At 50.2% G+C, this 17,594-nt stretch overlaps 7 protein-coding genes across 7 annotated transcripts; 4 read left to right on the forward strand and 3 right to left on the reverse strand.

Moving 5' to 3' along the window:
• Positions 1–1,239: 1,239 nt before the first annotated feature.
• On the forward strand, positions 1,240–2,708 carry STEHIDRAFT_49345 (Metallo-dependent phosphatase; the record flags this gene model as incomplete). The annotated part of the gene is made up of 4 exons (XM_007299280.1): positions 1,240–1,724; positions 1,786–2,130; positions 2,196–2,391; positions 2,466–2,708. 4 exons carry the CDS (start codon positions 1,240–1,242, stop codon positions 2,706–2,708), a joined length of 1,269 nt encoding a protein of 422 aa, XP_007299342.1.
• Positions 2,709–3,102: 394 nt separating this feature from the next.
• STEHIDRAFT_152826 (Six-hairpin glycosidase) lies at positions 3,103–6,250 on the reverse strand (the record flags this gene model as incomplete). Its single annotated transcript, XM_007299890.1, has 12 exons — positions 3,103–3,527; positions 3,581–3,677; positions 3,733–3,849; positions 3,903–4,146; positions 4,210–4,274; positions 4,341–4,670; positions 4,734–5,186; positions 5,241–5,399; positions 5,455–5,496; positions 5,549–5,791; positions 5,849–5,910; positions 5,974–6,250. 12 exons carry the CDS (start codon positions 6,248–6,250, stop codon positions 3,103–3,105), a joined length of 2,514 nt encoding a protein of 837 aa, XP_007299952.1.
• A 1,073-nt stretch (positions 6,251–7,323) lies between these two features.
• On the reverse strand, positions 7,324–9,386 carry STEHIDRAFT_91166 (uncharacterized protein). The gene is made up of 7 exons (XM_007299891.1): positions 9,300–9,386; positions 9,161–9,248; positions 8,807–9,095; positions 8,591–8,750; positions 8,056–8,535; positions 7,878–7,992; positions 7,324–7,816 (listed from the first exon to the last, which is right to left on the reverse strand). Exons 1-7 carry the CDS (start codon positions 9,346–9,348, stop codon positions 7,408–7,410), a joined length of 1,590 nt encoding a protein of 529 aa, XP_007299953.1. The 5' UTR covers positions 9,349–9,386; the 3' UTR covers positions 7,324–7,407.
• A 1,762-nt stretch (positions 9,387–11,148) lies between these two features.
• On the forward strand, positions 11,149–11,727 carry STEHIDRAFT_33103 (uncharacterized protein; the record flags this gene model as incomplete). The annotated part of the gene is made up of 1 exon (XM_007299160.1): positions 11,149–11,727. A coding segment is annotated over one exon (579 nt), but the record flags the coding sequence as incomplete, so codon positions are not given.
• Positions 11,728–12,423: 696 nt separating this feature from the next.
• STEHIDRAFT_49350 (uncharacterized protein) lies at positions 12,424–12,897 on the forward strand (the record flags this gene model as incomplete). Its single annotated transcript, XM_007299281.1, has 1 exon — positions 12,424–12,897. A coding segment is annotated over one exon (474 nt), but the record flags the coding sequence as incomplete, so codon positions are not given.
• On the forward strand, positions 12,898–13,773 carry STEHIDRAFT_48353 (uncharacterized protein; the record flags this gene model as incomplete). Its single annotated transcript, XM_007299183.1, has 1 exon — positions 12,898–13,773. A coding segment is annotated over one exon (876 nt), but the record flags the coding sequence as incomplete, so codon positions are not given.
• A 640-nt stretch (positions 13,774–14,413) lies between these two features.
• STEHIDRAFT_107779 (uncharacterized protein) lies at positions 14,414–16,317 on the reverse strand (the record flags this gene model as incomplete). Its single annotated transcript, XM_007299892.1, has 8 exons — positions 14,414–14,793; positions 14,859–14,892; positions 14,955–14,974; positions 15,004–15,312; positions 15,342–15,361; positions 15,476–15,565; positions 15,626–15,697; positions 16,295–16,317. The coding sequence occupies 8 exons, from the start codon at positions 16,315–16,317 to the stop codon at positions 14,414–14,416; spliced, it is 948 nt and encodes a 315-aa protein (XP_007299954.1).
• Between the last annotated feature and the right edge of the window lie 1,277 nt (positions 16,318–17,594).

Below are 17,594 nucleotides of genomic sequence, written 5' to 3' on the forward strand. Positions count from 1 at the left end.
TGGGGTAATACATCGAAAAATGGTCTAAAACAATTCTGAGTGTGCCTATTGACTTGGGCTGCTGGTGAAGCTTTCCTGATAGACCATATAAGCACTATCACTGAGTACTGATTACTGAGAGTTGTTCAAGATTGTATCAGTTGACAAAACCACTTCGGGCCACGAAGCGGCTGGGCGGAGCTTGCGCAGCCCTGGCGCGGCAGTGGCCCGCCTGCATCAATATTACTTTGTAGGAGGTATGGTCAGAGTTGAAAAATACTACTAACACCTGTCGGAGACTGAGAGTATTATCCTTTGAGTCACTGATCTCGCTTTCATACATGGTCTGCATTGAAGTGACTTCTTAGTTCTCTGTGTTTCTGTGGTGTAATGAGAACTCCAAGAGAACTCGCATGACTTTTTCATGTACGCGTGCCATACAAATAAAACAAGAGGACGTAGGAACGGTTGACGATTTAATAGAGGACAAAGGACCAGGTCGCGCCCGGAGGGCAATCATATGGCACTTGGAGGAAGATGTTGCTTGCCGGAACGGTCTAGGCTGTCGCGTGCGTCTCATCATCAGAATATTGGCTCGACCGTCTCTTATATCTCCGGAACCTTAGGTAACCCTAGCCTACCGTACCCTATCCTACCGTAGCTGGCGTACCGATCGGGGCCTAAGTATAAGCCGCTTCCGTCTCGCAGCGTTCGTTCTTCTCCACTGCGCCTATAAAATACGCCACCTTTCTTAAATAATTCGTCTCTTGAACCCTGACGACATCCTTTTATCGCAAAGCTTGTCTAGAAAAATAATCCACGAGCTTCGTAATTTTATATCGCTTTATAATCGAGGTAGACCTCAACATTCAGGAGTAGGCTATGGCGCAGTTCAGCTGGCGAACCATCTCCTCTTTCTCGGTTCTTTCGGTAGTCGTTATCTTTGTCCTGACCTCTGGAATTTGGAGCGAAATCTATGGAAGGGTGAGCGATGCTCTTAGCGGCGGGCACAAAGGTGTGTCGCGTACCCGTCGAACCATTGACACTAGTCTGATCCCTTCGCTCGCGTTCTGCAGTCCCAGATTTTGGGCAGTTCACCCAGGTGAAGACTTTAGATGCCCATGAGCTCTCTTTAGGTGTGTTTTACGGATCTCATTGGGGAGGAATAGAGGACGTATACTGAAACGTGTGTGGTAGATAAGCCCGGACACCGAGCGGTTTTCGTTGGAGATGTGCATGGCATGTCACAATCCCTTGAGTATGTCGTCTTTCCTTCTCAATCCATATACTCTTGTCATAAGGCGTCCATCTATCTTTAGGGCGCTTCTCAATGAGATTTCATTTCATCCAAAGAAGGACAAGCTCATTCACTGTGGCGATATCTGCACTAAAGGCCCCTTCGATGGCTCCCTCGCTGTCCTCTCGTACATGTCGTCCAACAACGTAAGTGGAGTGCGCGGGAACCACGACCAAGTGATCATTGAGTGGAGGGCCTGGATGGAGTGGATTCGTGGATTATACAGAGGACAGGGTAGAGATTGGTTGGAGATGCTGCATAAGAGGTGGGATGAGGCCGTTAGAAGACACGAGGAAGGTGGTGGGAGGGATGATGACGACGAAGACGAAATAGACGAAAGGAAGTGGATGAAGAAGCAACGGAAGATGGCGAAGAGATGGGAGAAGAAGTTCTGGAAGAAGGTGCCGGAGAATTGGGAGATGTTCGGAGAGGACTACCAGATTGCAAGGTACTCCAGCCAACTTTGTCTCATATCGTCGAAGTGATGCTAACCTGTCATTGTTATGCAGAAAAATGACGAAGGCCGACTATGATTATCTTGTGTCCCTCCCGCTCGTCCTCCACATACCATCCGAACACACCTTCGTCGTTCACGCTGGTATCCTCCCCTACGATCCTACCCGCCCCATAACTTCTGAACGTCAACCCCTGGCTCATCCTCCGTTCATTGGTTCTGTGCACTCCCCGCCACGTTCTAGCTTCGAATTCTTCTCGGCACAGAAGAAGGAGAAGCATACACTACCGCTGCTGAGGGAGGCGCAGGAGATATCCATACTGCAAGACATCAAGAAGAATAGGGACCCTTGGGTGCTGCAGAACATGAGAAGCGTGTTGAAAGGTGGAGAAATAACAAAGTATCTCTTTCCATTTTCTTCCAAGCAAGTCCCTGGTACTAACAGTGGGCTGTCCTATATTATAGGGATTCAAACGACGGCACGCCATGGACCGAGCTTTGGAACTCAGTTATGCCTCGCTGTTCAGGTTATGATGATCTAGAGCTCTCGAAGAACCGGGACAAGAGCTTGCCTTGCCAACCCTCGACGGTGGTCTACGGTCATGCGGCATCGAGAGATTTGGATCTCAACCGATGGACGAAAGGTTTAGATACAGGCTGCGTGCGTTCCCTTTCTCTCGTCTCACTGGCTACGTCTCTCCCAAAATCCTGACGTGTCGATCGTATCCCGAATAGGTATATGGCAGACGCATGACGGTGCTCATCCTCGATGCACCTCATAAACACCGTTCCAGTTCCACTGAGGGCCACGACGACGAGTACGAAGACATAGAGCGTGAAGATGTTCGCTTCGATGACCCGGGAACGACATTGATGAAGACCGCATTCGGAGATAATGGCAATGCTCACATTGTCAGCGTCTCTTGTCACAAGCACCGCGAGCAGAAACCGCATAATGGGAAAGACAAATCGCCTTGAGCTATCCTATTAGGAATAGAAAGCGATACAACCTAGGGGACGGAAATTTTCTTGGTCGATGATCTCTCGCAGTGGCTGGCGTGCGCAGGCGGCGCTTTGGGCGTGACTTTTTTATTGGTCACCGCAAGTTATACATAGTGTAGGATAAAGGCTTATGAAGTTTAATGTCTAGTGTACAGTAGGGTTTACAGTACTGTAAGTACCTTCGTTCTTGTAGATGCATACATCTGGTAGCATATCGTCTTGAATAGCACTTCATTTCTCCACGGTAAAGGTTGAACGCTATACAGTTCGCGTTCATGAGAGGCGTGCCGTTGGCAGGGTGACACTCGCAAAGCGCCAAGAGGAAGTCTGGTTTATACAGAATTCAAGGGATGGAACGACGAATATAGTCTTATGCTATCTGTACAACATGTCTGGCTCCTCCCTCAACGTTGACACCGAGTCTGTCAGTCCGATCGAGCAACAGAGTCGTGCTATTCCCACCATCCACCGTAACCGTATTTTCACTTCCTCCCGTCACATAAACTGTCCCATTCGTACCAGCTGGACCGTCAACCTCGACCGTCATGACTCCATCCGATATCGTCCAGTTCACGGACAAGGTCCCGAAGGGTGTGGACACTCGTCCCTCCGCTGATGTCGTATTCAACGGTTGAGGCGCGACAATCCACGTCTCGAACCCTGGCGACGTAGGTTGCACACCGAGAACGAAACGCGAGAAGAGAGCCGTGGGTGCTGAAGACCAGCCATGACACAGGGAGGTGTAGGCATCAAGGCCTGGCCCTCCTTCGGGGGACATTACCTCCCAGAACGTTCCTAAAGCAAGGCTGTGAGTAACAAGCTCTGACAAGGAAAAATCAAGGACGTACCGGTGTAGTTCTCGCGTGAGGTGTCTACCATAGTACCGAATGTCTTTTCAAGGATATATAACACATCTTGGTCACGCATATCCGACACGAGGAGCGCCTGAAGCCGAGGATACGTCAATGATGTCTATGCAAGGATGAACATCATAACTAACCTCAAGATGAAAACCGGTTATGAAAGGGCTGATGTTCGCCCGTGATCCAGCGTCTGCTGAGAAGGCGAGCATGCCATAGTCGGTTTTGAGGTTCTCGCTCATAGCGGTCAGAGTCGCCTGGTACACGCAGTTAGTGTAAGTCCCTCAACAAGGATCAAATTAACACAAACCTCTGTGCGATTCTCAGCATCAGCCACTCCTGCGATTATGGCCCACGAATTTGCATCTTGCGCCACACCAGGTACAATGTCCGTGTTCACATAGAATCCGCCTGTGGCGTTCCACAAATTGGAGTTGATAGCGTCGCGGATGGCAATTGACGCGTTCGCATAAGTTGCGGCGAGAGAAGTGAGGTTAAAAGCGGCAGCCATAGTAGAAGTTTGATTGAAGGCGAGGACGGCTTGCGCGTTCAGTCTGTGTATTCAAGGTGATGAGTCGAGCGAAGAGGATAAACATTATCCAAAGGTCGTTACTTACTTAGTACCTGCACCATAGCGTGGACCGTCGTACCAATCCCAGTCACTACCCAGTTTTGAGTTCGACTGAGGGTGAATGTCAGTCCAGGTCGCCACGAACTTGAATACTACGACGACGCAAGCATAACTCACCGTATCGATCCTGATCAGACTGTCATTCGTCCCCACTAAGCCTAGCAGACGATCTGTCTGGGCTTGGATATTACTCCAGAACTCCCCGATGAACGAGATATTCCCCGTGTACATATACGTGTCATAGAATGCCTGAATCCCGAAGATTTCATATGGCAAGGAGTAGAAAAACGCGGAGGGTTTGACTGGATAGGAGTCACCGAAAGGAGTAATAGGTGGTACGTCCGATGCTAGAGCCCCCGTATCACTTTGCCAGGACAAAACAAGAGCTAGGGACCCTGTGACGTATTTAGCTTCGGCGGTCGAGTAGAAAAGCGACGGTGCTGTAATCTAAAAAGGTGTACAAATGTGAGTATGCGTGATTAGAATAACTGCAAGTGAGTTCAGACGAACAGCAACGTCACCGATCCAAACTATTCTATCTCTTCTGGCCCCGTCAAGTATAGAATCTACCAGGTTACGCTGGACCTTGAAATCTGCCAACGCAGTCTCGTTCTTCAGTTCTGACTCGTATAAAAGCGTCCCGTTGAGCGTATCCGTAACTCGGACGGCGGTGAACACGCCTTCGGCGTCGAACGCGCCCCCGAACCCAAAGCTTCCGGGTACGACCATGGTCGAGACGTTTGTTTCGGGTACGGTGTAGTTCAAGATAGAAACACCATCAACAAGGACGCCAAATGTGGTATTGAACATGACTGTGCTGTATTGGTGGAAGTCGCCGTCGAAGAGCGTAACGTTGGGTAAAACCGTGGCGGCAAGAGGGTAGCTATAGAGGCCCGAAAAATCGGGCACAGAGTCAGCCACGGGGCCATAACCATAGAATAGCCCGATGTGTGTTTGGTTGAGCTGACTCGGGAAATATTCAGTATATCACAGTAAACAGGCACTGGTAGCACCTACTTGAAACTGCAAGCCAAGGCTCCCGGACTCCAGGACCTGCCACCCAATCCCACCACCGGTGATCTTCGCTTGGAACTCAAGCGTGTAATTGGACCACAGCGTGCCGTACAGGTTGTAAGATGCGTGTTGCGGCGGGATCAAGGCTCCATCATCTTGAAGCTTCGGATACCGTCAGAGAGTGGCAAGTTAGGAAAGAAAATGTAGCACAACGTACTATCCAATTCGGAGGGACGGACCCGGCTGGATCGCTGACCAACTACACGCAAAAAGTGAGACCTAACTATAAGGATATTCCAGGCGGGACTCACCTGAACCGTTCTCGCACCCGCCTCCCATATATCGGTAAAGAGGTCATTGCTGGACTTGAATCCACCCGGAAGGGAGTCAACGGGGGTGATGTCGGTTATTGACAGAAAACCGACGGCGGAAAAGGAGACATTTCCATCGGTAAGGAGCCAGATGCGCTGCCATCGTTGCGAGCCTTGGAGGTAGTAGTCTTGGACAGTGTTATTGCTGGTCGCGGCAAGATTGTATGTGGTTGTTCGGTTATTCTGCACGACATGGAGCATAAGTGGTAATCATGACTTCAAAACAAATTCTATGCTCACACTGTAGCCATTTGAATAGTCGACGAAGTCATCCCCTTCCGCAGACCATATGCCGCCAAAACCTGGGCGGCACGACAACACGTATCAGCATCATGTTGTAGGATCTCCTAAACACCAAGACATACCTTCGCTATATGTCGCAGCCATCTGCACGCCTTCGCCCTCTACACTGGCTAACCAGAAAGTAGGGAATCCACCGACATTGACGCCATAGTCGAGGACAATCTGTGCCCCTTTCCCGCTCAGAGTCGTCACAGAGGTGTTCGGAGCCAGCAGGGCATCAGCGTTCGATACCGACCCAGTCGTTGCGTTGATAGCTTTTGGGACGACATAAACTGACTGAGCGCCCACGGCCCGGACAGAAAGAAAGAAAGCCAACGAGATCGCAGACGCTACCGCCATGGTGAGACTCCCCGTTCTGCGACTTTTCAGGTGCGGAAACAAGGCGAGAAAATGGAAGGCACAACGTAAAAGTAGACCGGGAACGTTGAGGCATATTTATGCAACTAGCAATGTCGTCGGTGCCTATGCGATGTTCCTCTGTAGCCTGCTGATCGCTGCTGTATTATTTTAGCCATTTCCACTGAGAGCGAAGTGCTGAAACCAGAATCAGGCTCGAAGGGCTCGAGGACAGAGCATATGAGGGCGTTTGTCGTTGATGACGTCGTACGTCATGTTTTCTGCCAATCCGGGGCTGGTGACTGATCTGCTGCCAGCTGCTGCCTGCTAAATTTAATAAGATCATAACATGCTATAGAAAGGCAGATGATATAAGGGCCGGTGGCAGTTGTGATACCAAGGCGTATACATCACCTGGCCACTGTGCGACAAAGCCTTCGGCTTAGCCGACCACCCATTCTTTAACATTCGTCCGCGAAGTTAGCAGAAGCTTTCAGTGGGTACTATGGATGAACGTACCGGCATTTTCAGTTCCGCCGTGATCGATAGACGCGTCGGCTGACCTCCAGAGAATACCTATTTGATTATTTTGTGAAATACATCGTGAATGGTATGCCAGATACTTTGGGCACAGTTCGAAACTTACACGCCGTATCACGAAGGTTCAGTTATTGAGGGTGCCTGCTATACGTGTAGTCTTGCAATAACGTCGAGGCCTTAATCGTGTCGGTGACCGACCTTCAAGCTTCGACAGTCAATGCAAAGTCAAAGACTTTGACTCTGACTAGATCTTCACTGGGCCAGTCGAGCCACATGAAAATAGGCATACTACCAAAGAGAGTCGCGGCCGGATCAACACCGTGCACGCTGATGTGACTTGGTAATGTGTGGGTGGCACTTCTTGTTCTGAAGACAGCACAAGATCGTAAGTGCAAATGGGTTGTTCTGTAGAGCTCATGCACAGAATGGATTGAAGAACCTGACCCGAGCTCCGACTGGATCCGACCGGGGTCTGACCGGGTCAGCCACCAACACCAGCGCCACAGAGGTGAGAGTTCGGTCTGCTACAGAACTAGGGACCTAAATTTTTTGGGGATACACTGACCCCGTGCTGAAACATCGAAACAGTACGCACTAGAAATACAACAATGACGTGACGGTCATGCCTCCTCTAACAGAAACTCGCCAATGACCCCCTTCAACTTGTCCTCGTCCATCTTCTTCCGTTCCCATAACTCCTCGTCTAGTGCTCCACTCGACTCAATGGCGTTCAAGCCGAGTTGACCATCGTTGAGTTGACCTGGACCGGTGCTATGGCAAAGATTTGATGCGACCCAGACCGGAAGAGGAACAGCTGCCGATGGTGGTTGGCTACCAGTCGGTGTAGAGGTTCCTGTCTTCGTCGCCGATACGACCGAACGAGGGCTTTTGCTTGTAAGAGTCGTATGGCAAGAATAACAGAGGCGTGGGGTGAGAGTTTGTTGACGGGCTGCCGAGGGTGTATTCTCAGCGGTAATTGACCTGATAGATATTCGGGCCTTCCAGTCCTGGACGGTTCGTTGGGCGGGCCTTCGAACGGAGGGGATTAATTAGCTTACGCACAAAGGAAAATCTGAGGAAGATAACATACCTCTCACACAGCGCGCAATTTTCACCCTGTTCGTCCTTGGGTGCGAGTTTACCACACGTCCGCGCAATAGTCGAGACGGTGGATGGAAAGTCTTTTTCTAGGCCGACAATGAAGTCTAGCATGACGGTAGACATACTGGATCAGTACCAAACTGCATAGCCAGAGTGTAATGCCGTACCTTTGGTTAATCCGCCAACCGTTTGCCTAATACCGGGTAGTTTCTCTTTTCCAACTACTGGGAGCTCGTTCCACCATGCCCAGGCTGCGCACTCCTTCATCCCAATCTCTCGCAACGGTCGTACGACCCGGACCTCCCCTTTCCATTCCTTCTTCCTCTTTTTTCCCATCTCCGACGGCGCAGATGTGGCGGGAAGCTGAGTTTTTGGAAGACTCCACTCTTCGTACGACTCCTGCGGCACGACGAAACCTCCGCCTTGGGAAATTGATGATATGAGAGCAATAGACAGCGATGTGAGGGATGTGCCGAGAACGAGATGTGAAGATCCGGTCGATTTGGCGGTATAACACAGGAGGACGCGAACGAGGGTAGATATAGATGTCGGGATAGCGGTCTGAGTGGGCAGCGAGCGAAGATAGGTCTGCAGGGATGACAGGGGTGAAGGGGGAGATCCTGAAGAAGATGACGAAAGTGGAAGATCTATGTGCGTAGAGAATGAGACATTGGGCTAGGAGCTTTCCAGTAGTAAGCGCACCTTCGTTCGTGAGATCCACAGACAGACTGGCAGGCATTTGAGCACCGGTTGTTTTCAGCCACCAAGCAGGATCGAAAGCATCTTGGACTCGTAACGCGATGAACTCAAAGCCCTCATATCGTTCGACTGAACTTCGAACCATCTCTGTTCTGTCTTCCATCTGCAATCGCAATCACGTTGAGGTCGTATCGCATAGCTACAAGGAGAGTGACTCACTCCAGAAAACGCATCACAAAGCTCTACATAGCATACTCGAATCTTCTTCCACACCTTATCCTTTCTCGGATGCGATTTTCCTCCATAGTCATCCGTCGTACCCCGAGGAGCAAGGTAGGTTCTGTGTACGAGATCGAGTAGGACGGTGGAGCCCAGACCACCGGAAATGCCGACGAGGAGGTCTCCAGCAGGTTTGAGAGCCGAACGGCGAGGACCATCGGCTTGCAGATTTATATGTGGTTCGAGTGTCTTTCTGAACTTGGCAGAGATTAGAGGCTGAAAGCAGTTCCTATGGGGCGTTCCAAAGTGAGAAGAGTAATGCAAGGTCAGCTTGGTGAGGAATAAGACACACACTTGCAGTAAACAGCATGTCGAATAACGATGCTTCCTCCTGCGTCTTTGCATTTGATGCAATTTTTTCCCCTATCATACTTCGGTTTCCCTTAAACTATCATTAGTTTATGAGGTAGAAGATGATTAGGCAGAGACATACGAGGCATAAGTGTCTCCGCTGGATCGGCATCCGGATTTCCGCAAGACATGGTGAAGCGAGAGCTCTGGCAATTATCCGACTGAAATGATTTATTTTATGAGGGTGCAGTGCAGGCTATCTCATATGTATGTACTGGGTGGTAAGAAAGGTGGTGGCGAGGTGGTGGTTTGAGACCGTGAGAAAGGAAGGTGCATAAGTTGTCACAGAGATGACTACATCGGCCAAATTGCAAGGCTCGCACGAGCGCACGCGAGAGGCCGAAAGGGCTAGTAAGAGCCCAAATGGGCCTCCGGACGCCACTTTTCTGCGAGACCCTTGTATCTCTGGTGACGTTAGTGAATTCTCGCGAGAGTGGGCTGCTCTCGCGAGAGTGGGCTGCTCTCGCGAGAATAGGGACATCGTGCCAGAGATTCTGCTTGCCGCTGTATCGAGTGAATTCGGGCTTGTATTCCAGGCACGCACGGGGGTTTTTTTTGGGAAAAAAAGAATATAATATTATCTCAAAAGCAACCCGATAAATACATGAGTGCAGTGTGCATGCAGGAGCCACAATAAATCTCCATCCCGTGTAATGCAAACACCCTGAGCACCGGCAACCCCAGCGAGATACCTCTGGGGGTCTGTAGAAGTGGGCCGCCCTCGAAATATCGATATATGCTATGAAATTTAAATGATAAGCGGCCCGAAGGCGATAATGCCATTGTGCGGGCGTACCTTTCACACCGCTATAGGCATAGAGTGATCTGCGAGAGAATAAGTCAGCATGGAAATGGATGTGCTATAGAAAACATGCGACACACCTCGTGTGGCCTCGCAGACCCTGGATGGATGACAGAAGACGATAGAAAAATGAGAAAGGGTACCGATACCGATTTCTGTATAACAGCTGCTTGTAATCGGAGGCGAGACGACTGTGGAACACGTACGGTATGATGATGTCATTCAAGAACTCCATATACAACAATAGAACGACAGATGTCGTCGCTGCTCCTGGTGTATAGCGACCGGCGTACGAAAGGCAAGGCGGCATAAGAGCGAAGGTGGAGACTAAAGGGACCGAGGCGTAAACGGAGGAGAGAGAGAGGAGGAAGGGAGGGCGAGGGCGAGAGGGTAGAGAGAGAGAGAGAGGAGGGCGAGAGAGGGAAGGGAGGGGGGGATGGGGGAGAGGATGAGGTGAGGGAGCAAGGAGGGCGGGGAGGGGAGGGGACGAGAGAAGGAAAGGCCGCGACTTTATGTACGTCGCTCGAGCACAGGGGCGCACGGACCATGTTGTCGTCGGTCTATGACATCATTGCGTTGAGCTCGAGGGGAGGGTAGTCGTGAATGTCGGAGGTGAAGAGGTGAAGGGACTCGGAGGGAGCGGGCAAAGGGAGGCTTGAGGATAGGGGCAAACGTCGTCGTCGTCGGAACCATTTATTTTTAGCAAGTGCCTCCTCGGAAGTGCGGACTTTGACAGAACGCTCGCCTGCCTCCCAAGCTGCGAGAGCTTCTGCTGTCCAAAAGAGGCTGCTAGGATGCTCAGGTCGTCGTCAGCGCTTGCAGGAGGTAGTACGAGCGTGCGGCGATCGACAGCTCCGGTGAGTCGGAAGCAATCCGGAAGACTCCGCTAGAGTTGTGCGATTTCGCCGATGTAAGAGCATTGCCAGCGTCCGCGGCTCCTGCCGCCCTTACTGTCCCTGGCCCTATGTTCGGACAATTCCGACTGGGGGAGCGCTACCTGCGGTAGCAGCAACCTTGCTAGGGTCCTAATGGTGTTCTAAGCAAGTCGTACAGAGTAACCAGAGGCGTACGACAAGGCGACCCTCTATCGTGTCTCCTCTTCATAATCGCGATTGAACCTCTATCCTCAATGCTCCAGAACTCATCACTTCAAGGAATATCTATTCCTGGGGTGCAGCAGCCCGTCAAGGCCACACTCTTTGCGGATGACACCACAACGTATCTCCACTATGACGACTCATGGAATGATCTGCAGGAAATCTTGGGCAAGTGGTGCAGGGCATCCAAAGCAAGGTTTAACATCGGAAAAACAGAGGTCGTACCGATAGGTAGTCCAGAGTTCCGAAAGACAGTCATCGAGAATAAAAAGATCAATGCAAACTCACCTATTCCCAACAATATCAAAATAGCTGAGGAGGGCGAGTCTATCCGAATTCTGGGCGCATGGATCGGAAATCACATCTCACCGGAGGATGTGTGGACCAAACTGATTGACAGAATTGAATACGAGTTGTTTCTATGGGAGAATCGCCACCCAGACTTGATCGCCCGTCGGCATATACTGAACACAGTGTTGGTATCTACAACACAATATAAGACACAAGTCAATGGTATGCCAAAAGATGTTCTAAAGCGCCTCACAAAAGTACTTAATAAATTCATATGGAAAGGATCAGCTCCTATGATTAATATGGAGACACTGCAAAAAAGAATCCTGGATGGTGGCCTGGGCGTAACAAATTTAGAGAGGAGAAATAAAGCTATCCTGATGATGCAACTTAAACAGTACCTCACATTCGAAAATCGTCCAACCTGGGCCTATGTCGCTGATGCAATCATGGCAACCAAAATAACGGCTGCATCTGGAGAGATTGACTGTCTTGCACAAATAAATACCTTCCTCCAGCAATGGGATGTAGCTCGAACAAAGCTGCCACCAACAATCAATGCAATGCTAAAATTAGCAAAGGACACGAACCTCAGATTTAGCGTTCTTAAACCGTCAAAAGCACTTGTTGACAAACTTCCTGCATGGTTTCACTTCGGAGCAAAGCGTTTCCTCAAAGCCGCATCAAACACTCAAGCTGCAAAATGTCTGAGAGAGTTTCATAACGTGAAAATCATGAGCGACATCTGTCGAATACTGGATCGTCGACGCCAAATCCCGGGCCAGTCAATGGCAGACCGACATTACAATAGTAAGAACTGCAAATGCCCCTCGTGCAAGACGGACAGGAATAACGGATGTTGAAACCCCTATAAATGTTATAAAACAGCGGAAAGTATTAGACATGAAGTCGAGAACTCTAAATGGGACCCAATCCAGACGCCGAGACCGTCAGACAATCTGACCTTGACTCGTAGGAGAAGAACGGTCAACACTATAGCCAGGACAATTAATGGATTCATTACATTTGACCCATCAATCACATCGGATGATAGCCTAGCCCATGGCTTCAGAGTATTTACAAATCCCAACTCTCACTGCAGAGACCCGGCACTCCGTCGGCAAGGCAGGGTCCTACAGGATGAGGCAGTAACAGCGTACACGGATGGCTCTTGTCTGAACAACGGAGATTCGGATGCACGTGCTGGAAGTGGTGTTTTCTTTGGTCCAGAGGACGTAAGAAATATATCTGCACGTCTCCCAGCAAATGGGGCTGCAAATAACACCGGAGAAATCGTAGCGCCACTACTTCTCCTCCAGGGAGTTCCGGATTTTGCACCAGTAGATTTCATCACAGACTCGAAACTGGTAGTAGACGGCCTCGACGAACGACACCGAGAATGGGAAGAGAAAGGCTTCATAGGCACCCCAAATGAAAAAGAATGGCGAGGCCTGCTCGGGAAACTGCGATCAAGAGGAGCACCTACATGATTCAAGTGGATTAAAGGCCATAGCGGAAGCATCGGTAATGATGGTGCGGATAAACTAGCAGGGAAAGGCGCTGAAAAGGATGAAATTGATCAGATTGACCTTTCTGTAGACCCGAAATGGGACCTAAGCGGAGCGGACCTTGGAGCGATGACCCAGGCACTAGCATACCGAGCTTATATGGAACGAGCAAAGGTACAAGCCCGCCCAAAGACAACGGTGATGCTCAACACGATTAGGGCAGCCTTAAAAGAAATAATGCGTAGAAGCCCGTCAGATGCACTAATATGGAAAGCACTTTGGCACAAGGACTTTACCAGGAAAGAACGGGACTTCTTCTTCTTCATCGTACATGGCACATATAAAATAGGTGCGTACTGGAATAATATCCCAACAATGAACCATAGAGCGATATGTCAAAAATGCGGGGTGACAGAAGATATGGAACATATCCTCGTAAATTGTGACACACCAGGACAAAAGGAAGTCTGGCGTCTGACAGAGCTATTCTGGCGTCAGAAACTCCCTAGCAGGTGGATAAAACCATCAATAGGTTCCATCGCAGGATGTGCATTGATTCATTTCTCTGACCAAGAAGGTAAATCAAAACCTGGAGCGGATCGACTATACCGAATGTTGATCGCAATGTCGGCGAGGCTCATATGGAAGCTCAGATGTGAACGAGTAATAAGGACGGAAGAGGACCATTCTGTTCGTGAAATACAAAACAGATGGAGGAAGGAAGTCGACGTCCGCCTCCGTATGGACAGGGCCATGACTCACCCTCGTTTTGAGAAACAAGCACTCTCAACGAATGCGGTTCTCCGTACATGGAGCCGCACCATCATGAATGAAGAAAACTTACCGGACTCGGGGTGAGACTGTCGCGGGTTTTAGTGGGTATTTGTTTGCCGGAGCACTGGAGAGGTCCAGATAATAGACCTCCTCCGTAGCGGTGAAGGTAGACGCGAGCCCCACACATCGTGCGTAAAGGCATTTCCCGCAGAGGACTTCAACTTTCTGGTTATCATACACCATCTATTCTCAACGGACAGACAGGGCCAGCCGAGTCTGGTTGCTGTGTGTCATATCGTTCCTAAAACAAAAAAAAAAAAAAAAAAAACCTTGCTAGGGTCCGGGAGAGGAACGTTCCAACTGCCTCTGACTAAGCAACACTCATCCAAGGGTGGTGGGAGCCACGCACAGAAGATACCGACACTGCTAACCTCACACCGACAACAACACCACACGACAGTCACGCTCCTCTACTTTCCTCACGCCCAGAATGAACCCGAAAAGAGCCTCTAATATTACTGCGATCCGGGCATGTAACGTGAGTACAACAAAAAGACCCACAACGAAAGCGACACGACGACACATCCGTATAGGGAAGAGTACGTACGTGGTGCGCCCTCCACACAGCACCCAATAAACCAGCAGAGAATTAGAAACAAGAACACACCGAAACAACCCAAAAAAGCAGCCGAGAATAGTCGGCGAACAGCCGCACGCCCCCTCCTCACACCACACGAGCACGCTTCGAAGACGAACCGAGCACGAAGTCGTTGTCCTTCGTGGGCACCCGCTTCCTAGCCACCTTCTCAGCCAATCCCTCGACCGGAGGCTGGAGGACCCTGATCTTCACGACCTCGGCGACGAAGGTGTTGCTAGCCGGGCTGGGACCGCGCGCGCGAATATCGTAGTGATTGAGGGTGGCGCTAACGACGACCAGAGCGCCCTTGAGGGACGACTCGTAATCTTTGGGCATGATGAGGTTACCATCGATGTCGTACGCCGGGAGGATGTTGAACACGTGGGTGTCGTTCATCGCTGCGGGCTCGGCCATGGCGGTCTCACCATACACAGGAATGTTCGCTAGTTGAAGACAAGGACTGAGGTCTGCAAGTAGGGAGACGTCAGTGCATAAATCCCAAGGAGAGACTACGAGGGAGAACAACACTTACCGCCATCATCACCTCCGATAAACGCATCCTTTTTCTGTAGAACAGTCAATGTCAGTCAAGGGATTCCACAGATACCGAAAGAAAGACCGAACTCACCATGAAAGCGGGTACGTGACCTTGAAGGACTTGTCGTTGTTCAAAGCACCTTTGAAGACCACACCAGGAGTGGCGACGGCATTGGCGAGCTTCATGATGTGGTCATAAGAAATGTTCCAGTGAGCTGCAAATGGAGCAGCGTCGGAAGCTATCAACGTCGCGGTGCCCTTAGCGTCTGCGAGGCTCTTCGTGAATGGTGTCGGGTTGCGATAACCAGCGTCCGGCTGGAGATAGAAGCGAGTGTTGCTGAACTGACCGACGAGGGTGATGACGGCGCCATCGGTCGAAGGAGAGTTGGCGGCCCCTTTAATGACGAGGACGTCGAGGAACGAGCGGCGCTGCCAAAGGCATTGTCCCTCTGTATTGAACGACTCATTGCCGACGTACGTGAACGATCCTTAAAGGGCCTGCACCGCATCGGTGAGGTCTGCACTGGTACTAAGCAACACGGCCCCATCATGTTAGTAAGCAAACAAACACTACACGAGTAGGTAAAGAAGCATATAATGTGCAATGCTCACGTAGAAGTCTGCACAGACGTATCCGCACCCCCGGCCTGCTCATGAACCCCTCCCTCGCGAAAGCCTTCAGTGGCGACCTCTATGACTTTCCTACTCAAAAATCATCAGCAACCAGCTCAAAGTTTGACAGTACTGGACATAGATACACACCGGTCGTTCGCATGGCTTGCAAGGAGAGAAGCAGAACGCCAGGCGGCAATACCCAAAAGGGGACGTTGGAGGCTGCAGAGCCGATGAGAGCAAAAACAGAGGGAAAACGAGAGAAAAGAAGGTCATCAAGGGTAGGCAGTGACATTGAACATCCACGATCAAGGCTAGCAGTCAGATTCATGTCAACACGCGCCACCGACAAGCGCCACACAAGTTTGTTTGCACATGTTTGTTTTTGGCACCGGTTTTGCAGGTTACCAGGGTGCGAAAGACCTTGTAGCAAGGTAACAAGAAAAAATCTAGCTCCCGCATTTCGAGTCCTCTCGAGATGAAACTCAGCAGAACATATGCTCTCTACATTAGCTACATGTCCGTACAAATTTCTACGAGAAATAATGGGAGGAAGGTAGTTGTTTGATGAGCGGGATCCATGTTCGGACAGCCGCGCCCGCCAAAGTGTCCGAACCGACCCCCTCCCCGTTCGACATCCCGCTGCCACAACTGCATCCACACGACTGCGGATATGGTCTGTAGACTATTTAACATGATTTATGAACCTTTGAACTGGGCGAAACGGTGCAGTATTGGGCGAGTTCTCGGACTGTCCGAACATCGGTTTTGTCCGAACATAGGGCCACTGATAGTATTTGTCCAACCTTCCGACAATACCGTGACTTCCACCGAAAGTTCATGCTTGAAGCACTGCCTGCACGCAGTTAGCATTTGAACATTCAATGATTGTTTTGCGATAGAAGGTGCGTGTGTCACTTATTTCGGACGTTCAACGGCCTGCAACAGCTCATAGAATGGCATTCGGATGCCCAGTACTGGTTTCGTGTTCAACTCGAAATAGCCCGTTCTCATGGACGACTGGGCAAAGCTCAAATTGTGACCATGGCATAGGGCCTAGGGCCTGAAGATGACACAGTCTAATATCATATTTTACGCTACCACAAACCATCGAGTACTGTGACCCGAAGGTTTTTGGCTCCCGTGCTCAAAGTAATGCACAGTTGTTTTATGCGCCACGAACTGTTAAGCACTTTGGCCCGAAGGTATTTTAATGGTTTGGCCCCCGTGCACCGTTGACAGAGATGCATTTGGCTCCCGTGCTTGAAGCTGTTTGACTCTTATGCTCGAAGGTTTTTGTCCCCATACTCAGGGATGTTTGACTCCCCGTCTTTCATCTGCAGTATGTACAGAGACTTGAATTATTTTGAGGCCCAAGTCTCGGAGCCACACTGGAGGCACAGCAATGTTCGCCACACAGTTAAGGCAGAGGCCATCCACGGCGGCGGAGGCTACTTTCCGGACACCCCAAACAGGAAACGGAACGTGATACTACAAATAATGACATAGGGTTAGGTTTCGAGGTACATGTATATAATATTAAAGCATACTCTGAATGTCAACCGATTCTTTGTGTTCGGGTTTGCGACCGGTATTGGGTGAAGGAGTTCAGATTAATAAAGCATAGTGCCTGTTAGAGAATAAAAGCAGATTATGCCGAACAGGATACTATAGTCATTCCGGAGCTTTGTGTTCCGAAGCCGGTATAGGGTCCCCAGTGTTGAGCAGCGGAGGGTTAACGTAGTGGTACCGCTCTACCTGGAGTAAGGCTTGGGTTGAGTGGCTTGATAGCACGCAGTGGTTGGAGAGGCGAGATAAGTAGTTGAGATTACAGGGCGAATGCCCAGGGGTTTATATACATGCAGAGCGTACAGCCTTAAGTAATACTATACAGCTGGACGCGTGGGAGCGAAAGAACAATAAGAAATAATAGTGTTGCGTCATGTGAATACAAGCCGGACCGGCGGGCATAGCCACCGTTCAACACTCCCCCTCGCTGAGCAGCACATAAAGTGAGCTCGAAGCGTAATCGGAAAGGTGTCTATGAAGACGACCCAGAGGTAGAAGGCGAGTAAAACTCAAGCCCAAGTTGGGAACGGAAGGGTTCGAACTTTACGCG

Source organism: Stereum hirsutum (assembly GCF_000264905.1).
Source record: "Stereum hirsutum FP-91666 SS1 unplaced genomic scaffold STEHIscaffold_2, whole genome shotgun sequence".
NCBI lineage: Eukaryota > Fungi > Basidiomycota > Agaricomycetes > Russulales > Stereaceae > Stereum > Stereum hirsutum.

Bases quoted from the DNA above. Each gene is read 5' to 3' on its own strand.
- STEHIDRAFT_91166 (XM_007299891.1), bottom strand. From the start codon at position 9,348: ATGTCTTGCGGAAATCCGGATGCCGATCCAGCGGAGACACTTATGCCT. The intron at 9,249-9,299 runs GTATGTCTCTGC...TGATAGTTTAAG, and splicing joins AGCGGAGACACTTATGCCTC to GGAAACCGAAGTATGATAGG. The intron at 7,817-7,877 runs GTATGTTATCTT...CTCCGTTCGAAG, and splicing joins AATTGCGCGCTGTGTGAGAG to GCCCGCCCAACGAACCGTCC.